Consider the following 15645-nt stretch of genomic DNA (forward strand, 5'->3'; position numbering starts at 1 on the left):
CCGGCCAAGCACAGACAGTGCCTGAAGGTATTCCTTGGTCGATTCCTCAGGTTGTTGTTTACGACTCCCCAGGAGGTGCCTAGCGTACACCTCGTTCACTGGGCGCGTGTACTGGTCCTTGAGGAGCTTGATAGCATCCGCGTACGAGGTCGCGTCCTGGATGACCGAGTACACTCGGTGGTTCACTTTGGAGGTCAGGACATCCAGTTTGTCCTCGTCCGATTTGACCGTTTCAGCGGAGGTGATCAGAAATTTTTCAAAACACCTAAGCCAGTGAGTAAACTTGGTGGATGAGTCCGCCTCCCGATGATCTAAGTCCAGGCATGCTGGTGTGAGGATCTTCTCCATTATAAAATCTTGTTAATAAAATTGATGCGCTATCAATAACTCAAAAGACTGAGATTAAGCGAGTAACTAACAGGCTTTTATTAACAAGAGAATGAAGGTGTGCCTCGAGTGGTCGACCGGTCCAGAATACAGAGGGACTGTGGAGCAGTCACCTTTATAACTGGACTCGTGGGGGGAGTCAGCTGAGACATGTACAGGCATGTACACAGTGGAATACAAACAGTGGTTTACCACAATAGGCGCACCAACGTCAGTGTTCTTGCTCAGGCCAACATCCCCAGCATCGAAGCTTTGACCACACTCGATCAGCTCCGATGGACGGGTCACATTGTCCGCATGCCCGATACGAGACTCCCAAAACAAGCGCTCTACTCGGAGCTCCGGCACGGCAAGAGAGCCCCAGGTGGGCAGAGGAAACAATTCAAGGACACCCTCAAAGCCTCCTTGAAAAAGTGCAACATCCCCACCGACACCTGGGAATCCCTGGCCCAAGACCGCACAAAGTGGAGGAGAAGCATCCGGGAAGGCACCGAACACCTCGAGTCTCTTCGCCGGGAGCAAGCGGAAGCCAAGCGCAGGCAGCGCAAGGAGCGCACGTCAACCCAAGCACCCCACCCACCCGCCCCTTCAACCACCGTCTGCCCCACCTGTGACAGAGACTGTAGGTCCTGCGTTGGACTCATCAGTCACCTGAGAACTCATTTTTAATGTGGAAGCAAGTCATCCTCGGTTCCGAGGGACTGCCTAAGAAGAAAAGAAATATTGGCCCCAGGACAACGGGGAGAACTCCCCTGCTCTTCTTCGAAATAGTGGCCGCGGGATCTTTTACGTCAACCTGAGAGAGCAGACGGGGTCTCGGTTTAACGTCTCATCCGAAAGACAGTGCAGCAGTCCCTGGGCTAGAAATTCAGTTAGGGGCGCCCAGCTCACCTGGGCGCCGGAATTACCGCTGCGCGCGGAGCCACTTGCGCCAGCGGGAAATTCAGTTTCAGCGCCCCAAGTGGAAGGCGGCCGCTAAACAAGGGTTTCGGCGCCCCGCTTGGGGCGCTGAAACTGAATATCGGCGTGTAAAGTGCCGCAGCGCCACCCGCTGCGGCACGGCAGCCTGCGGTACTGCAGGCCTTCCTCTCATTCTTAAGGGGGAGGTGCCTGCAACAGCGCGATCCCCGCTCGCGAGTGCCGGCAAATGAGCCCGGCACCAAGGAGAAGTGCCGGGCTCTCTGGAAACAGCCGGCAATGCCGCGGGGGGCGGGTGTAGGAGGCCGGGGACGGAGGTGCGGGCAGGCGGCCGCCGAAAAAGCGGCCGGCCGCACCTCCACCTTAACTCGCCCCACTACCGGCACAGGTAGGCCCCGTGTACCGGTCGCTGTTTGCGGCCGGCGCGGGGGAGGCGGCAGCAACCAAATATGGCCAGCGGGGCGATAGTGGGGTGCTGCGCACACCTATGACGCCATCGGTGGCGGCGCAGCGCTAATGGCTAACGCCGCCATTAGCGCCCCGCTAAATATCGCGGTAGGTTTGCACAGTGGCGCAAAAGCCCTCTTTGGGCGCAAACTGGTGGCGCAGGCTGCTGAATTTCTAGGCCAGGTGTCTTGTCTCTGTGGTGCAATTGGTCGGCGCGTTTGGCTATTAACTGAAAGGTTGGTGGTTGAAGCCCACTCCAGGGACGGAAGGAGTGATTTAATTGAAGTTTTCAAGATATTAAGGGGCACTGCTAGGGTATATAGAGCAAAACTATTTCTGCTGGTTGGGGAGCCTAGAACTAGGGGGCATAATTTAAAAATTAGAGCCAGACCTTTCAGGACTGAAGTTAGGGAACACTTCTACACACAAAGGGCGGTAGAAGTTTGGAACTCTCTTCCCCAAATGACAATTAACGCTGGCTTCACAGGAGCGTTATCAAACACAATTTAAAATAAGAGGTAGGTTTTAAGGAGCATCTGAAAAGGAGGAGAGAAGAGAGGGCTAAAGACAGAATAATGTGTAGGGATTATGTACAGAATAACCTATGGGATCATTCTATATGTAACTCTTTCCCATCTATTTTTGCTCTTTACCAGCCAAAACAATTTTAAATCTGAGACTGATAGATTTTTGTTAACCAAAGGTGTTAAGCGATATGGGGCAATGGTGGGTATATTGAGTTAGGTCACAGGTCAGCCATGATCTCATTGAATGGCGGGACAGGCTCGAGGGGCTGAATGGCCGACTCCTGTTCCTATGTTCCTATGTTCCCTCAGTGCTGCACTGAAGTGTGAGCCTAGATTATGCAGTCAAATTTCAGGAGTGGGACTCAAACCTTCAGACACAGAGGCAAGAATGCTACCACTGAGCCAAGGCTGCCCTGAGATCAGATGATTAAATAAAAATTCTGGTCAAGAAAGGTGTCTCATACAAGGAAACCCATCGCCATGAGCCAAGAGCCTCCAACCTGCCTGTTAAAGGAATACATACATTGTGGCGTACCGATCACAGAAAGGACACAATCCACTTTTCGGTCCATAGACTATAAATCAGGCGTCATGCCTTTAAGAAGGATCACACCTTTAAGAAACTCGATCTGCAACATAGTTAAGCCCAGAGCGGGGGAGGAGCAGTCAAAGCTGTGGACTGATGAATGGCAGTCGGACTTGGTGTAGGCTCTGACGCCATTTTGTGTTCAACATGCAGTCTCAACAATTAAACCTTTTCTGTTGAACCTCTCCGAGTTCAGTATTTTTTGCTAGGAGTACGTAGACTCCTACAACATGTAGAATTTGCCCGATATGGAGTGCACATTGTTTCCTCATATGCCCACACCCAATTTACCTAAATCCACCATGTGGCAGAGCCAAGGTTTAGGAATCCGTAAGGGTGTGTAGGGTCCTGCAATAGTTTAACCAGCTGAAAATGTGCAACCCACTAGCACACAGCACTGGTTAAGTTCCACCTGCTTGTCCGACCAGCACTACGCTACCCATTATGCCATTGTTTTGGCTGGTAAAGAGCAAAAATAGATGGGAAAGAGTTACATATAGAATGATCCCATAGGTTATTCTGTATGTAATCCCTACACATAATCCTGTCTTTAGCCCTCTCTTCTCTCCTCCTTTAAGACGCTGCATAACACCTACCTCTTCGACCAAGCTTTTGGTCACATGTCCTAATATCTCCTTATGTGGCTCGGTGTCAAATTGTGTTTGATAATCGCTCCTGTGAAGCCCCTTGGGACATCTTACTATGTTAAAGAGGCGATATAAATACAGATTGCTGATACTTTATCCTGTCTGTATCTCCATTTCAGGTAGTTTGGATGACGTACGTCACTCTCTTACTGTATTGAAGTCAGACTGTAATTATTCTGCTTCAACCATTCAGAAAGACATTGCAGTTTTCTGCCGGGAAAGTAAACAATTACATCTCAATTAAAATTTTACTTTATTAATTAGCGATATTTAAATACCTCCTCCCAATCAAAAATAGCAAGCATTGGTGATAATAACGGAATTATATAATCTCATTCTTCTTACTATTATTAGACCCATTAAGAATCTTTCTTGCATCTGTCAACACTTTATTTGTTCTAGTCAGGTCAGCAGATTTGGTGCGCTTAAATCCATAGTCAGGAGCAGTGCTGCTAGCTGCTGGGGGTATGGTAGCATAGCGGTTATGTTACTAGACTAGTAATCCTAGAGGCCTGGACTAATGATCGTCAGTAAGTATGAGTTCAAATCCCACACACAGAAGCTGGGGAATTTAAATTTAATTAAATCAATCTGGAATAAAAAGCTAGAATCAGTAGTGGTGACCATGAAACTACCGGATTGTCGTAAACACCCATCTGGGTCACGAATGTCCTTTAGGGAAGGAAATCTGTCGCCCTTACCCGGTCTGGCCTATATGTGACTCCAGACCCACAGCAATGTGGTTGACTCTTAACTGCCCTCTGAAATGGCCTAGCAAGTCACCCAGTTGCATTCAAGAAAACAGCTCACCACCAATTCTCGAGGGCAATTAGGGATGGGCAATAAATGCTGGCCTTGCCGGCAATGTCCACATCCCATGAATGAATTTTTAAAAAGTTACACTGTTCGCAGCGATTATAACTAGTTTCATCCCTGGTTCCTGTTCCCCTTTACACTTTCTAGCACTAAAGACCCTTCTGATAATTAATATAATCAGCTCTTCCCTCTTATAGTAAAATGATGCCCTTGCTATTGATTAATAATTCACAAGTATTATTACATGTTGCTGTTAATGATCCATTTTTTTCATTAATTAACCACAACTGGTGCTGTCAGATTTATAAGTAATATTAGCATATCAAACTGTACATTATTAATGATAAAAATCTTTAGTAATACTAATTATAATTATATGCTGCGATTTTCAGTTTCAGCAGGCAGAATGGGTGGAATTGTGGAATGCAATCCTGAAAAGATCAGTAAAATTCCCCAGCACTTAAAATGGAATTCGATTTATCTCGTCACAGTTAAACCAGTGGCCCTGGCTGCCAGTGGTTGGAATCACAGACTAGCGTTAGGGGTTAGGTAGCAGTGTGGTTATGTTACTGGACTAGTAATCCAGTGGTATGAGTTCAAATGTCCACCACGGCAACTGGGGAATTTAAAATTCAATAAAATAAATCTGGAGTAAAAGGCTAGTATCAGTAATGGTGGCCACAAAACTACTGGGTTGTCGTAATCACAGAATCACAGAAACCCCACAGTGCAAATAGAGGCCATTTCGGCCCATCGAGCCTGCACCGACACATATCCCACCCGATCCCCGTAACCCCTATACCAACACATATCCCACCCTATCCCTGTAACCCCACGTATTTAATCCCCCTAACACTAAGGGTCAATTAACCTAACCCGCACATCTTTGGGTAATAAACCCATCTGGTTCACTGATGTCCTTCAAGTGAAGGAAATCTGCAGTCCTTACCCGGTCTGGCCTATATGTGACTTCAGACCCACAGCAATGTGGTTGACTCTTAACTGCCCTCTGAAATGGCCCAGCAAGCCACTCTGTTGTATTCAAGAAGGCGGCTCACCACCACCTTCTTGAGGGCAATGAGGGATGGGCAATAAATGCCGGCCTTGCCAACGACGCCCACATCCTGTGAATGAATAAAAACAAAATCCCCAAAACATCAATAAAAATCCCAAGCTGTAAAAATGGAATTTGCCTTATTTGGCCAGTGCAAACCAACATGCTTTGTGACTTGACGATGGCTGTAGATATCAAACTTACACAAATATTTAACGCATCTATAAGAATATTGGAAAGAGAAGAAAGAAAATGCTGGAAATACTCAGCAGGTCAGGCAGCATCTGTGGAGGGAGAAACAGAGTTAACGTTTCAGGTCGATGACCCTTCGTCAGAACTGGCAAATACTCCTCTGACAGTGCAGCACTCCCTCAGCACTGCACCAAAGTGTCAGCCTACAATATGTGCTCAAGTTGCTGGAGTGGGACTTGAACCCACGACCTTCTGACTCAGAGGCGAAAGTCAAGGCTGACACCTTTGAAAAGAGGCCATACAACATTTGAGGTGCATCCTTTCAGTATGTATTTGTATAACAGCTTTCACGACCTCAGGATATCCCAAAGCACTTTACAGCCAATGAAGTACTTTTAAAGTGTAGTCAATTTCGTAATCTAGGAAACACAGCAGCCATTTTGCGCATAGTAAGGTCCCACAAACAGCAATGAGATAATGGCCAGATAATCTGTGGTTTTTAAGTGATGTTGATTGAGGGATAAATATTGGCCAGGACACCGGGGAGAACTCCCCTGCTCTTCTTTGAATCGTGCCAGGGAACGTTTTACGTCCACCTGAGAGGGCAGACGGGGCCTTGGTTTAACGTCTCATCTGAAAGATGGAACCTCTGACAGTGCAGCACTCCCTCAGAATTACAATGAAGTGTCTGCCTACATTATGTGCTCAAGTCGCTAGAGAGGGGCTTGAACCCACGACCTTCTGACTCAGAAGCGAGAGTCAAGGCTGGCACCTTTAAAAAGAGACCATACAACATTTGAGGTTCATCCCACCAGTGTGTTAACTCTCCCATCATTTGAGGTGTCCTGGGACCTTTCTGAGAGACAAGACAAGCATCTGTACAAATGGAAGTTCTTTGTTTCTCTTCTTCTCCCACTGCACTGCTGGTAGCTCCACGGAGACACCATGTTTAAGTGGGACCTCCGACAGACCTCTGCTGTAGTTATGGGCCGAGCAGGAAAAGTCCTGAGGAAATTCCCCTCCACCACCCCCCCCCCAATTCTTCCTCATAATCGCTCCAAATTCACTCTTCACTCAATTCCACTGATGGCCTCGGCTCCTACTAACCTGCCTGGCTTTGACGTAATAGTCTATCATTTATATGTGGGTACGGTAGTGTAGTGGTTATGTTACTGGACTGGTAATCATGAGGCCAGACCTCATAAAAGAAAGACTTGCATTTATAAAGCGCCTTTCCTGACCTTAGGATGTCCCAAAGCACTTTACAGTACTTTTGAAGTGTAGTCACTGTTGTAATAAGCACATAAGAACATAAGAATTAGGAGCAGGAGTAGGCCATGTGGCCCCATGAGCCTGCTTGCCATTCAATAAGATCATGGCTAATCTTCGACTTTCTCACCCGATCTCCGTATCACTTGATTCCCCTAGAGTCCAAAAATCTATCTCAGCCTTGAATATACTCAACGATTCAGCATCCACAGCCCTCTGGGGTAGAGAATTCCTAAGATTCACAACACTGAATGAAGAAATTCTTCCTCATCTCACTCTTAAATGGCCGACCCCTTATCCTGAGACTGTGACCCCTGGTTCTAGGCTCTCCAGCCAGGGGAAACAACCTCTCAGCATCTACCCTGTCAATCCCCCTCAGAATCTTATATGTTTCAATGAGATCACCTCTCATTCTTCTAAACTCCAGAGAGTATAGGCCCATTCTACACAATCTCTGGCTATGGGACAACCCTCTCATCCCAAGAATCCATCTAGTAATGTAGGATATGTGGCAGCCAATATGGACACAGGAAACTCCCACAAACAGCACTGTGACAATGACCAGATCATCTGTTTTAGTGATGTTGATTGAGTGATAAATATTGGCCCAGGACACCAGGGATAACGCCCCTGCTCTTCTATCGAAATAGTGCCCTGGGATCTTTAACATCCAGCTGAGAGAGAAGACGGGGCCTTGGTTTAATGTCTCATCTGAAAGACGGCACCTCTGACAATGCAGCACTCGCTCAGCACTGCTCTGGAGTTTCAGCCTAGATTTTTGTGCTCAAGTCTCTGGAGTGGGCATTGAACCCACAACCTTCTGACTCAGAGGTGAGAGAGTGCTGCCCACTGATCCATGGCTGACACTTCATAATCCAGAGGGTGTGAGTTTGAGAATTTGAATCTGGAAATAAAAAGCTGGTATCAGTGAAAGGTGCTGGATTGTCTTTAACCTCCTTCAGGGAAGGAAACCTGCCGTCCTTGTGACTCCAGGTCCACACCAATGTGGTTGACTCTAGCAACACACTCATTTGCAATAAACTCAGGGCAGCCAGCGATGCCCACATCCCGAGAATGAATAAAAACTATATCTGGATTCACCGTGATTTGTAACATTTAATATTTCACACGCTTGGGTAAGGCCTGTCTTAAAATACTGTAAATATGATTAATAGTGGTAACATTGGCATAGATCATGTATGCTGGTTGATAAGGTTAGATAGAGTGGGAGGAGGCTCGTGTGGCTCATAAATACGAGTATGGACCAATTGGGCCAAATTGTCTGTTTTTGTGCTGTGCATTCGATGAAATACGGAATATACTTTTTAAAATTCATTCATGGGATGCGAGCATCGCTGGCAAGGCCAGCATTTATTGCCCATCCCTAATTGCCCTTGAGAAGGTGGTGGTGATCTGCCTTCTTGAACCACTGCAGTCCATGTGGTGAAGGTACTCCCACAGTGCTGTTAGGGAGGGAGTTTGACCCAGCGACGATGAAGGATCGGTGATGTTCTTCTAAGTCAGGATGGTGCGTGACTTGGGCGGGAACTTGGAGGTGGTGGTGTTCCCATGCGCCTGCTGCCCTTGTCCTTCTAGGTGGAAGAGGTCGCGGGTTTGGGAGGTGCTGCCGAAGAAACCTTGGCGAGTTGCTGCAGTGCATCTTGTCGATGGTACACACTGCAGCCACGGTGAGCCGGTGGTGGAGGGAGTGAATGTTTAAGGTGATCCTGGTCTTGTCCCTCAGAAAGATCCCAAAGCACTTCCCGTACAATAACTTACTTTAAAGTACAGTCACTCGTTATCTGGACAGAGCTTGGGTTATTAGGCTTCAAGTCACTGGATCAATTAACACAAGCAGGTTAGCAATTACTTGAATTCAATGTGGTTGCTGTCACTGTGAAAGGGATGGCTCCCTACAAAATAGCGTATTACTATTGCAAATCTCATGATAGTGGCTGCAAATGTTTTTTTTTTGGAAATGTAATCTAGGCGCAGATTTGGTTACTAAAGAGTTAAAAGACATTTTACCTGGGATTTCACTTTTTAATTTGGAACTCAGGGAGATGACGTGGGTGATGGCTGATGTCATCATCGCAAACCCTCCCTCTCCAGCCAATCCTGGTGGAGCCGGAGTGGGAGATTTAAATAAAGATGTCCTAATTTGGTCCACATAAGCCCTCCTCCCGGGTGTCAATCAGAACCACGAGCGTCTCTCCCCGGGGGTGGGAGAGTTGGCGAGCCCGGGAGAAGGTGCATTCCTCTGGGATAGCACAGCCACAAAGACTCGGGGAGGGAGGGAGGGAGGGGGGTGGGGGGACAGAGAGGGAGAGAGAGAGAGAGGGGATAGGAGGCAATCGCAGATCTGCAAACCACGCCAGTCTCCCCGGGGAAAGGGGGGGTGTGTGTGAAAGGCAAGCAAAGAAAAACCCCTCCTCAGCCTCTAGCTCGCTACATGGATAACTCACTCTTCATAGCGTTGCCTCCAGGAGCTGACGATCCCTTCTGCATTCTACATCTCTCTATCCCATGTATATATATATTTGCTAGAACGAAATATTGCATTGGCTTTGGAGGATTCAACTTTATTCAGCTGAATTAGAAGACTTCTTTATTTACAAGGAGCATGTTAATTTGTCAGTGAGAGACCAAAGGAGCAATTCTCAAGTGCAACTCTCTCTCTCTCCTCCTCCGATCAGAGAAGTGAAGACAGATCAATTGACTGGTTGGGGGGATCTGTATGCCCAGTGGACAGGCAGAGAAATACTGTGTGTGGCTCTTTTTTTCTTCACTTGACATTGACACGCAGACAGACACACAACACAAACACACACACAGAGAGAAACAACTATTGTGTGTGTCTCTCTTGGAAATATAAGCATAATAACACAAGACAAACAAACAGACCAGACAACGACAGGCTGCTTTGATGTTTGCCATCCAGGAGAACATACCGAGAGGTGGGATCACCATGAAAGAGGAACCCTTGGTTGCCGGGATGAATCCCGTAAGATCCTGGATGCAGTCCGGCGGGATACTGGACGCCAACACCGCGGCACAGAGGTGAGTGCGGAGCGCTGGGTTTTATTTTGGAGGGTGCTGCTGGGGTGAGGGGATGATATTGTTTCTATTTTGTGTTGTTGTGTGTCCCCCCCCCACCCGCCCCGTGTTACCAGCCCGGTGACCAGGAGCTCCGAACTCTGCCGATGCCGCTGTTACTTTGCCCTGTGTGTGGTGTTGTGTCGTATTGTTTCTCGCTTGTTTTCTAAGGAGAATCTTTTGGTCAGGTGGAAATTAGATTTTCCGACTTGACCAAGATGTTAAGTCCTTGGTTTCCCCGTTAGTTTTCTCTCCCCGTTTCACGGTTTGTCATTTTCTGCTATTTACTCCCTGGTTCGGTCTTTCTCCGTTTCTTTATCATCCTCCCTCTTTCCCATTCTTTCTCTTTCCCTCTTTCTGCTAATCCCCTATTTCTCCCTCTCCCTTTTTCTGCCTCTATTTCTCCCTCTCCCCTTTTTCTGCCTCTATTTCTCCCTCTCCCTTTTCTGCCTCTATTTCTCCCTCTCCCTTTTTCTGCCTCTATTTCTCCCTCTCCCTTTTTCTGCCTCTATTTCTCCCTCTCCCTTTTTCTGCCTCTATTTCTCCCTCTCCCTTTTTCTGCCTCTATTTCTCCCTCTCCCTTTTTCTGCCTCTATTTCTCCCTCTCCCTCTTACTGCTGTTCACTGTTTCTTCTCCCCGTTTCTTTCTCTTTCCATTTTTATGTTTTTTCTGTTTCTCTCTCTCCCTCTCTCTGTCCCTCTTTGATTTCCTTTCTTCCTCTCCTGTATTGCTATCTTTCTGCCCGTTTCTTTCCTTCTCTCCGTCTCTCTCTCTCTCTTTTCCTTTCACCCTTTTCCCGTTCCTCCCCATGTCTTTGTGAGATTGAGGATTCGGAGCTCCCACTTTAAGCGGGCCTCGGCCACTTTTCCTTTCCCAGACAGTGTTTATAAAACTTTCTCTGTCTCCTTTCCTCTCTTGTTCCCCCAACACTCTCACACCGGTCGGCAAATCAGAATTTAATTAAAAAAAATATAACCATCTGATCTGCTGCAGGAGATTTAAGTTTCTTATTTCATTCTTCCTACTTATCCTTCTGGTCTCACTTTTATGGCACAGACTCATTTATAATCCGCAACAATATAATTTGGCGGTGTAACGTTTCAAATACAAAGTTTCCTAAATGATTTCTCCTTCCCCATCCCTCCTTTCGCTCTCCCCCTTCTCCTTCACCTTTCAGCCCAGTGTTGGCCGATGTCCCCTTAACTTGCAGAATGAAAAATGCAAAGCGTTTAATATTTCCATTTCCCTCAGTACGAACAACTTTTATTTAAAACAAGTACATATATTTTTATTTAAGAGTAACTGTCTGCTCTGTGCAGCGTGAGTGTATTAATCGGTGCAATCCGTCTCCAGTTATCCTGTAACACAACTGCCGGCTGTAACTCTGCAGTTGACAAGATGCTAATCTCATTTAACACATCTTTTAATATCAATTCCCAAAAAAAAACTTCTGACATCAAAGTAACACGAGGAATGATTCCACTCCCTCCCGCCACCCAGCCAGCCCACAATAAGAAGCTGTGAAGTGACTGAAGTCCCTGTCTCTCCTGGTCCTTGTCAGTCTGATCACTGGGTGAAGGTGACTCATTAACCGGCGGCTTGCCTTGTGCTCCTGTGCCCGCAGCGGGGTCGGCTTGGCCCGGTCACACTTTGAGAAGCAGCCGCCCTCCAACCTCCGCAAATCCAACTTCTTCCACTTCGTGTTGGCGCTCTACGATCGACAGGGACAGCCGGTGGAGATCGAGAGGACGGCGTTTGTGGACTTCGTGGAAAAGGACAAAGTAAGCTTCACTCCCCCCGTTACACTTTCCTCTCCTTCTCCCCTCCCTCACTTTCAATCCTTTTGCTCTTTCTGTCCTTTCGTTCTTTTTTCATTCCTACTATTTTCAATCTTTGTCTCTTTCTACCCTTAATTCCGACTTTTTCCAACCTCATCTCATTCTATCCTTTTCATTCGCGTCTCACTATTCCTCTTTCTCCCCCTTTCTATCTCTTTCCTTTTTACCATTCCCAGTTCACTGTTTCTATTCCTGTTTCTCTCTCCTATTTTCCACATGTTCTTGTTTTAAATGTCCTCCTCCTTTCTATTGCACTCTATCTCTCTCTCTCTCCTTTCTATCTACTCACATTGCCTGTTTTCCCCGGCGCCCCACATCCAGACTATCTCTGCAGCATGCTTGGAGCTGCAGAGAATGTGCTGTTTTTTGTACACATTTCCTTCCCCCCCATCACCGTCCGTCCATAGAGGCATCTATGGCAAACATCTCGGCGTAAAATGTGTAAATTTAACAGCCACGTGCGGAACTCTAGTTTCATTTCATATATATATATAAAATACATATTTTAAGTTTTGCAATAATACAACTGAATGAATCGCAAAGTTGCATTTATGCAACACGCGGTCCAGCTTGCATTCGATCTTAATTGGCGATTGATTTTTCTCGCTGCTTCTCCTCAGGAACAGAACGGGGAGAAAACGAATAACGGGGTTCACTACAAGTTACAGCTTCTGTACAGCAACGGTAAGCAACCGCAGACAGCAACAAGACACACACCCGAGAGAGAGAGAGAGAGAGAGAGGCAGGCAAAAAAAAATCAACTTCCAAAAACAAATCTATGTATTGCCATCTTTTGGAGCAAGGGGTTTGGGAGATTCCTCCTTGTTTCTGGTTCCCTTTTCAAGGCCAGAATCTGATATATATATAAATTATAAAAACACTTACAATTAAGCGCAGTGTGGATTGGATACAATAATTCCAATGCAATTTTCAGATGAAAACTTACGATTTAAAAAAAAACCAAAGATGCAAAAAGAATATTAATTTCAGTTCAGGGAGAAAAAAAAACAAAACCCTGAAGTAAATACAAACATCAGCATTCAGAGATAGCAACTCCGGATTCGGAAACGAGCTTGTTTCCGAATGCTGGTGTTTATTATTTTTATATACACACGAGTGTTGGTTGGGGGATCTCCGATGTAGGCACCGTGTTCACACATGCTGTGTTTGTAAACTCTGCTACAAGCCCTCAATCCACCCCCAGTCTAATGCCGCGCGGTTTGTAGATGGGGAAATCCACACGCATTTTAGTTACAATCAGATTTTTTTTAGGAAAAAAAAACTTAGGCGCAAAACTTTGCTTTAAGTCAACGGTTTTTTTTTAAACGCATCGATAAGCTTTCTGACGCTTAGGAAAATAATAAATGCATTGAAGAGATTAAAAAAAATATATAGTTATTTATAATGGGCGTTTAAATCTCAGTTCTGAGTTTTAAGGAGGAGCCGCTTAGATAAGATTCTGAACTATATTTAACTTTATATTTACGCAACGGTTAATTGTCATTTTATTTATTGGTGCAAAGGCCGAATATATATTTTAACATGCAAGAGCTGTGAAATTATTATAAATATATTTACGCCGACGTTTGTGTGGGGGAGATAAGATTTGTGTTTAATCGGCTGGTACTGAATTAACCTTCCCCTTTAATATATGTCCCATATATTCACACACACACACACACATACAGTGATCAGCCCGAATCTATTGCCGGGCTCTGCTGAATTAACAAGCGAGTTATATTTCATTGCACAGACCGCACTGTTCCCTCGCAGTTCGCAATAGCATTGAACTATTTGCAGTATCACTTAACAGCCTGTTCTGTTAAACTGGAGCGGGGAGCTTGTCGTCTGAGGCTGAGATGCGACTCGTCTGCCTCAATCTACCCTCCCCGTTAGAAAGACTTCTTTCTCAACATAAAAAAAAGTACAGACAGCGGCCGGGGAGAGGAGACCCAAAATATAGACATCGATGGTGATATTGCAGGGGGGGAGAGAGGGAATAATGACAATGGAAATACGACCTGAAACTGCAAGGGGGGAATTTAACGTGAGAGGTTTTAGGACAGTGACGAATCAGGAGGAATCAGGAGAGAGAGAGAGAGAGATTTAGGGGGGAAAAGAAAGTTGAAGGATTTGGGAAAGGTGCACAAGAGATAGGGAGAGGGTGGGGGAATAAATCTAACATTCAAACTGCAAATCTGAACTAAAGAGAGAAAGTGTTGGCAATGCACAACGCATCTGACACCATCTGCAAAGTGAATGGGCAGGTTAGTGTTTGGGAATTGGTGCTGCTGGGGCAGTTCTGGGTCTCTCCGCCAAACATTGAATGATCTGCCCTGTTTTTTGCAACTTGCTGTGTGATTCCAGAATTCTCTGCTATCATGACTGAGGAAAATTTCCAGCAAAGCTCTTTCTTTTAAAACACCGCAAAAGACTGAAAGAGACAAAATGACCAACACTGTCGTGCTGTATAGTAAGGGGTGGGTGTGATAAAAAAAAATTGCACTGAGAAAGGAAAATTCCTTTTTATTTATTCCTTGTTTTTTTTTCTCCCCCCCCCCCCCCGCCCGCCGCCTCTCCCTCCTCCTCCCCGCCTCGCACGCAGGAATCCGAACGGAACAGGATTTATTCGTACGTCTGATAGACTCAATGACCAAACAGGTAGGGAGGGGTTGTATGCCGTCGAAACCGTACAGGAGCAAATCCGTCCGATTATTCAGCCGGGGTTTACTGTTGCCTTCCGAGCTCCAGCAGCTTTCTGAAGAGAAAACACGTCTCTCAATTGAACTAATTCTCCAAAATCAGCTGCTTTGATATTTTCTTTTTTTGTTTTAAAAAAAAGAGGCATTTTTTTTTGTGCAGGGATCTGTTCCGCCACCCACCATCCCAGGATTTTCAAATCAGATTAATATTTTAAAATGAGTTTGGGGTAACACAATCGGTGTGGGCCCAGCTGTTAACGATGCGGTGGGCCTAATTCGATTTGTTATTAATAGCAGCAGCCTGATGCATCGCAGTATTGAATTGTCGTGCGTTGATGTTTATTTTTGTTGTTAATCAATAGCCAGCTGAAAGCCGTTTTCTTCAGTGTCGCCGCTTGGCATTCATTTTTTTGACTTCGGGAGGATTCTCCGGGCACTGCCTGCTTGCCAGAAATCGCCACCTCCCCTACTCCCCATGGGCGCATCGTACGCTGATGCACAGCTTTGCCGCAGTGCTGCAGCGAGGTGCTAAATTGCTTGCTGCGAATTCTGCGGCCGCCTTGACACGCAGATCGGAGTCGATCGGTCGCGTCGGGAACGAGCGTGTCAGCTGCAAATCAGAGAAAAAAATGTTTACGCAAACATTTTGTTTGGTTTCTGTCGGATGAATTTATTTACACTGCGCTCAAATGCAAGTGAATCGAGATTTTGTCTGGCCTCATAATTGTACCTTGGAGAAATGCAAAAAAAAACAGTGAGAAATTAATATCGGCACTTTAGGAACGATTTAAATTATTCGCCTTAAGGACGGGTTTAAAACAGGGAATTTTGAATTCAACCAGCTATGCATGTGAGGCATAATGCCACATCACTCACCATACCATTCACAGAATTCCAGAATCATACCACTCAAATATTCAATCCCGATTGAGGTGTAAAATACTCCCTGATTTACCTGAAATTTTCTTTTTGACTTCATTTTGTGCTTCCCAAAGTGAGGGATATTCATGAGGAAGAGCAAACCTCCCAATTCAGGCACCAAGTGCCCGCATCAAACACTCCCAGGGCAGGTACAGCACGGGTTAGATACAGAGTAAAGCTCCCTCTACACTGTCCCAGCAAACACTCCCAGGGCAGGTACAGCACGGGTTAGATACAGAGTAAA

At 46.0% G+C, this 15645-nt stretch overlaps 1 protein-coding gene across 1 annotated transcript in view; it reads left to right on the forward strand.

Annotated features, from left to right (window-relative positions):
• The first annotated feature begins 9190 nt into the window (after positions 1-9190).
• The window catches only part of LOC147123759 (transcription factor COE3-like), a 136554-nt gene continuing 130099 nt past the window's right edge, over positions 9191-15645 (forward strand). Inside the window, exons 1-4 of the mRNA XM_085975743.1 lie at positions 9191-9903; positions 11565-11721; positions 12399-12462; positions 14384-14439. Coding sequence (XP_085831869.1) covers positions 9770-9903; positions 11565-11721; positions 12399-12462; positions 14384-14439 — 411 coding nt within the window. The 5' untranslated portion in view covers positions 9191-9769. The remainder of the gene's footprint in view (positions 9904-11564; positions 11722-12398; positions 12463-14383; positions 14440-15645) is intronic.

The sequence above is a fragment of the Somniosus microcephalus genome, chromosome 2 (genome assembly GCF_052327205.1).
Source record: "Somniosus microcephalus isolate GS21.2 chromosome 2, FLI_Smic_1.0, whole genome shotgun sequence".
Classification (NCBI taxonomy): domain Eukaryota; kingdom Metazoa; phylum Chordata; class Chondrichthyes; order Squaliformes; family Somniosidae; genus Somniosus; species Somniosus microcephalus.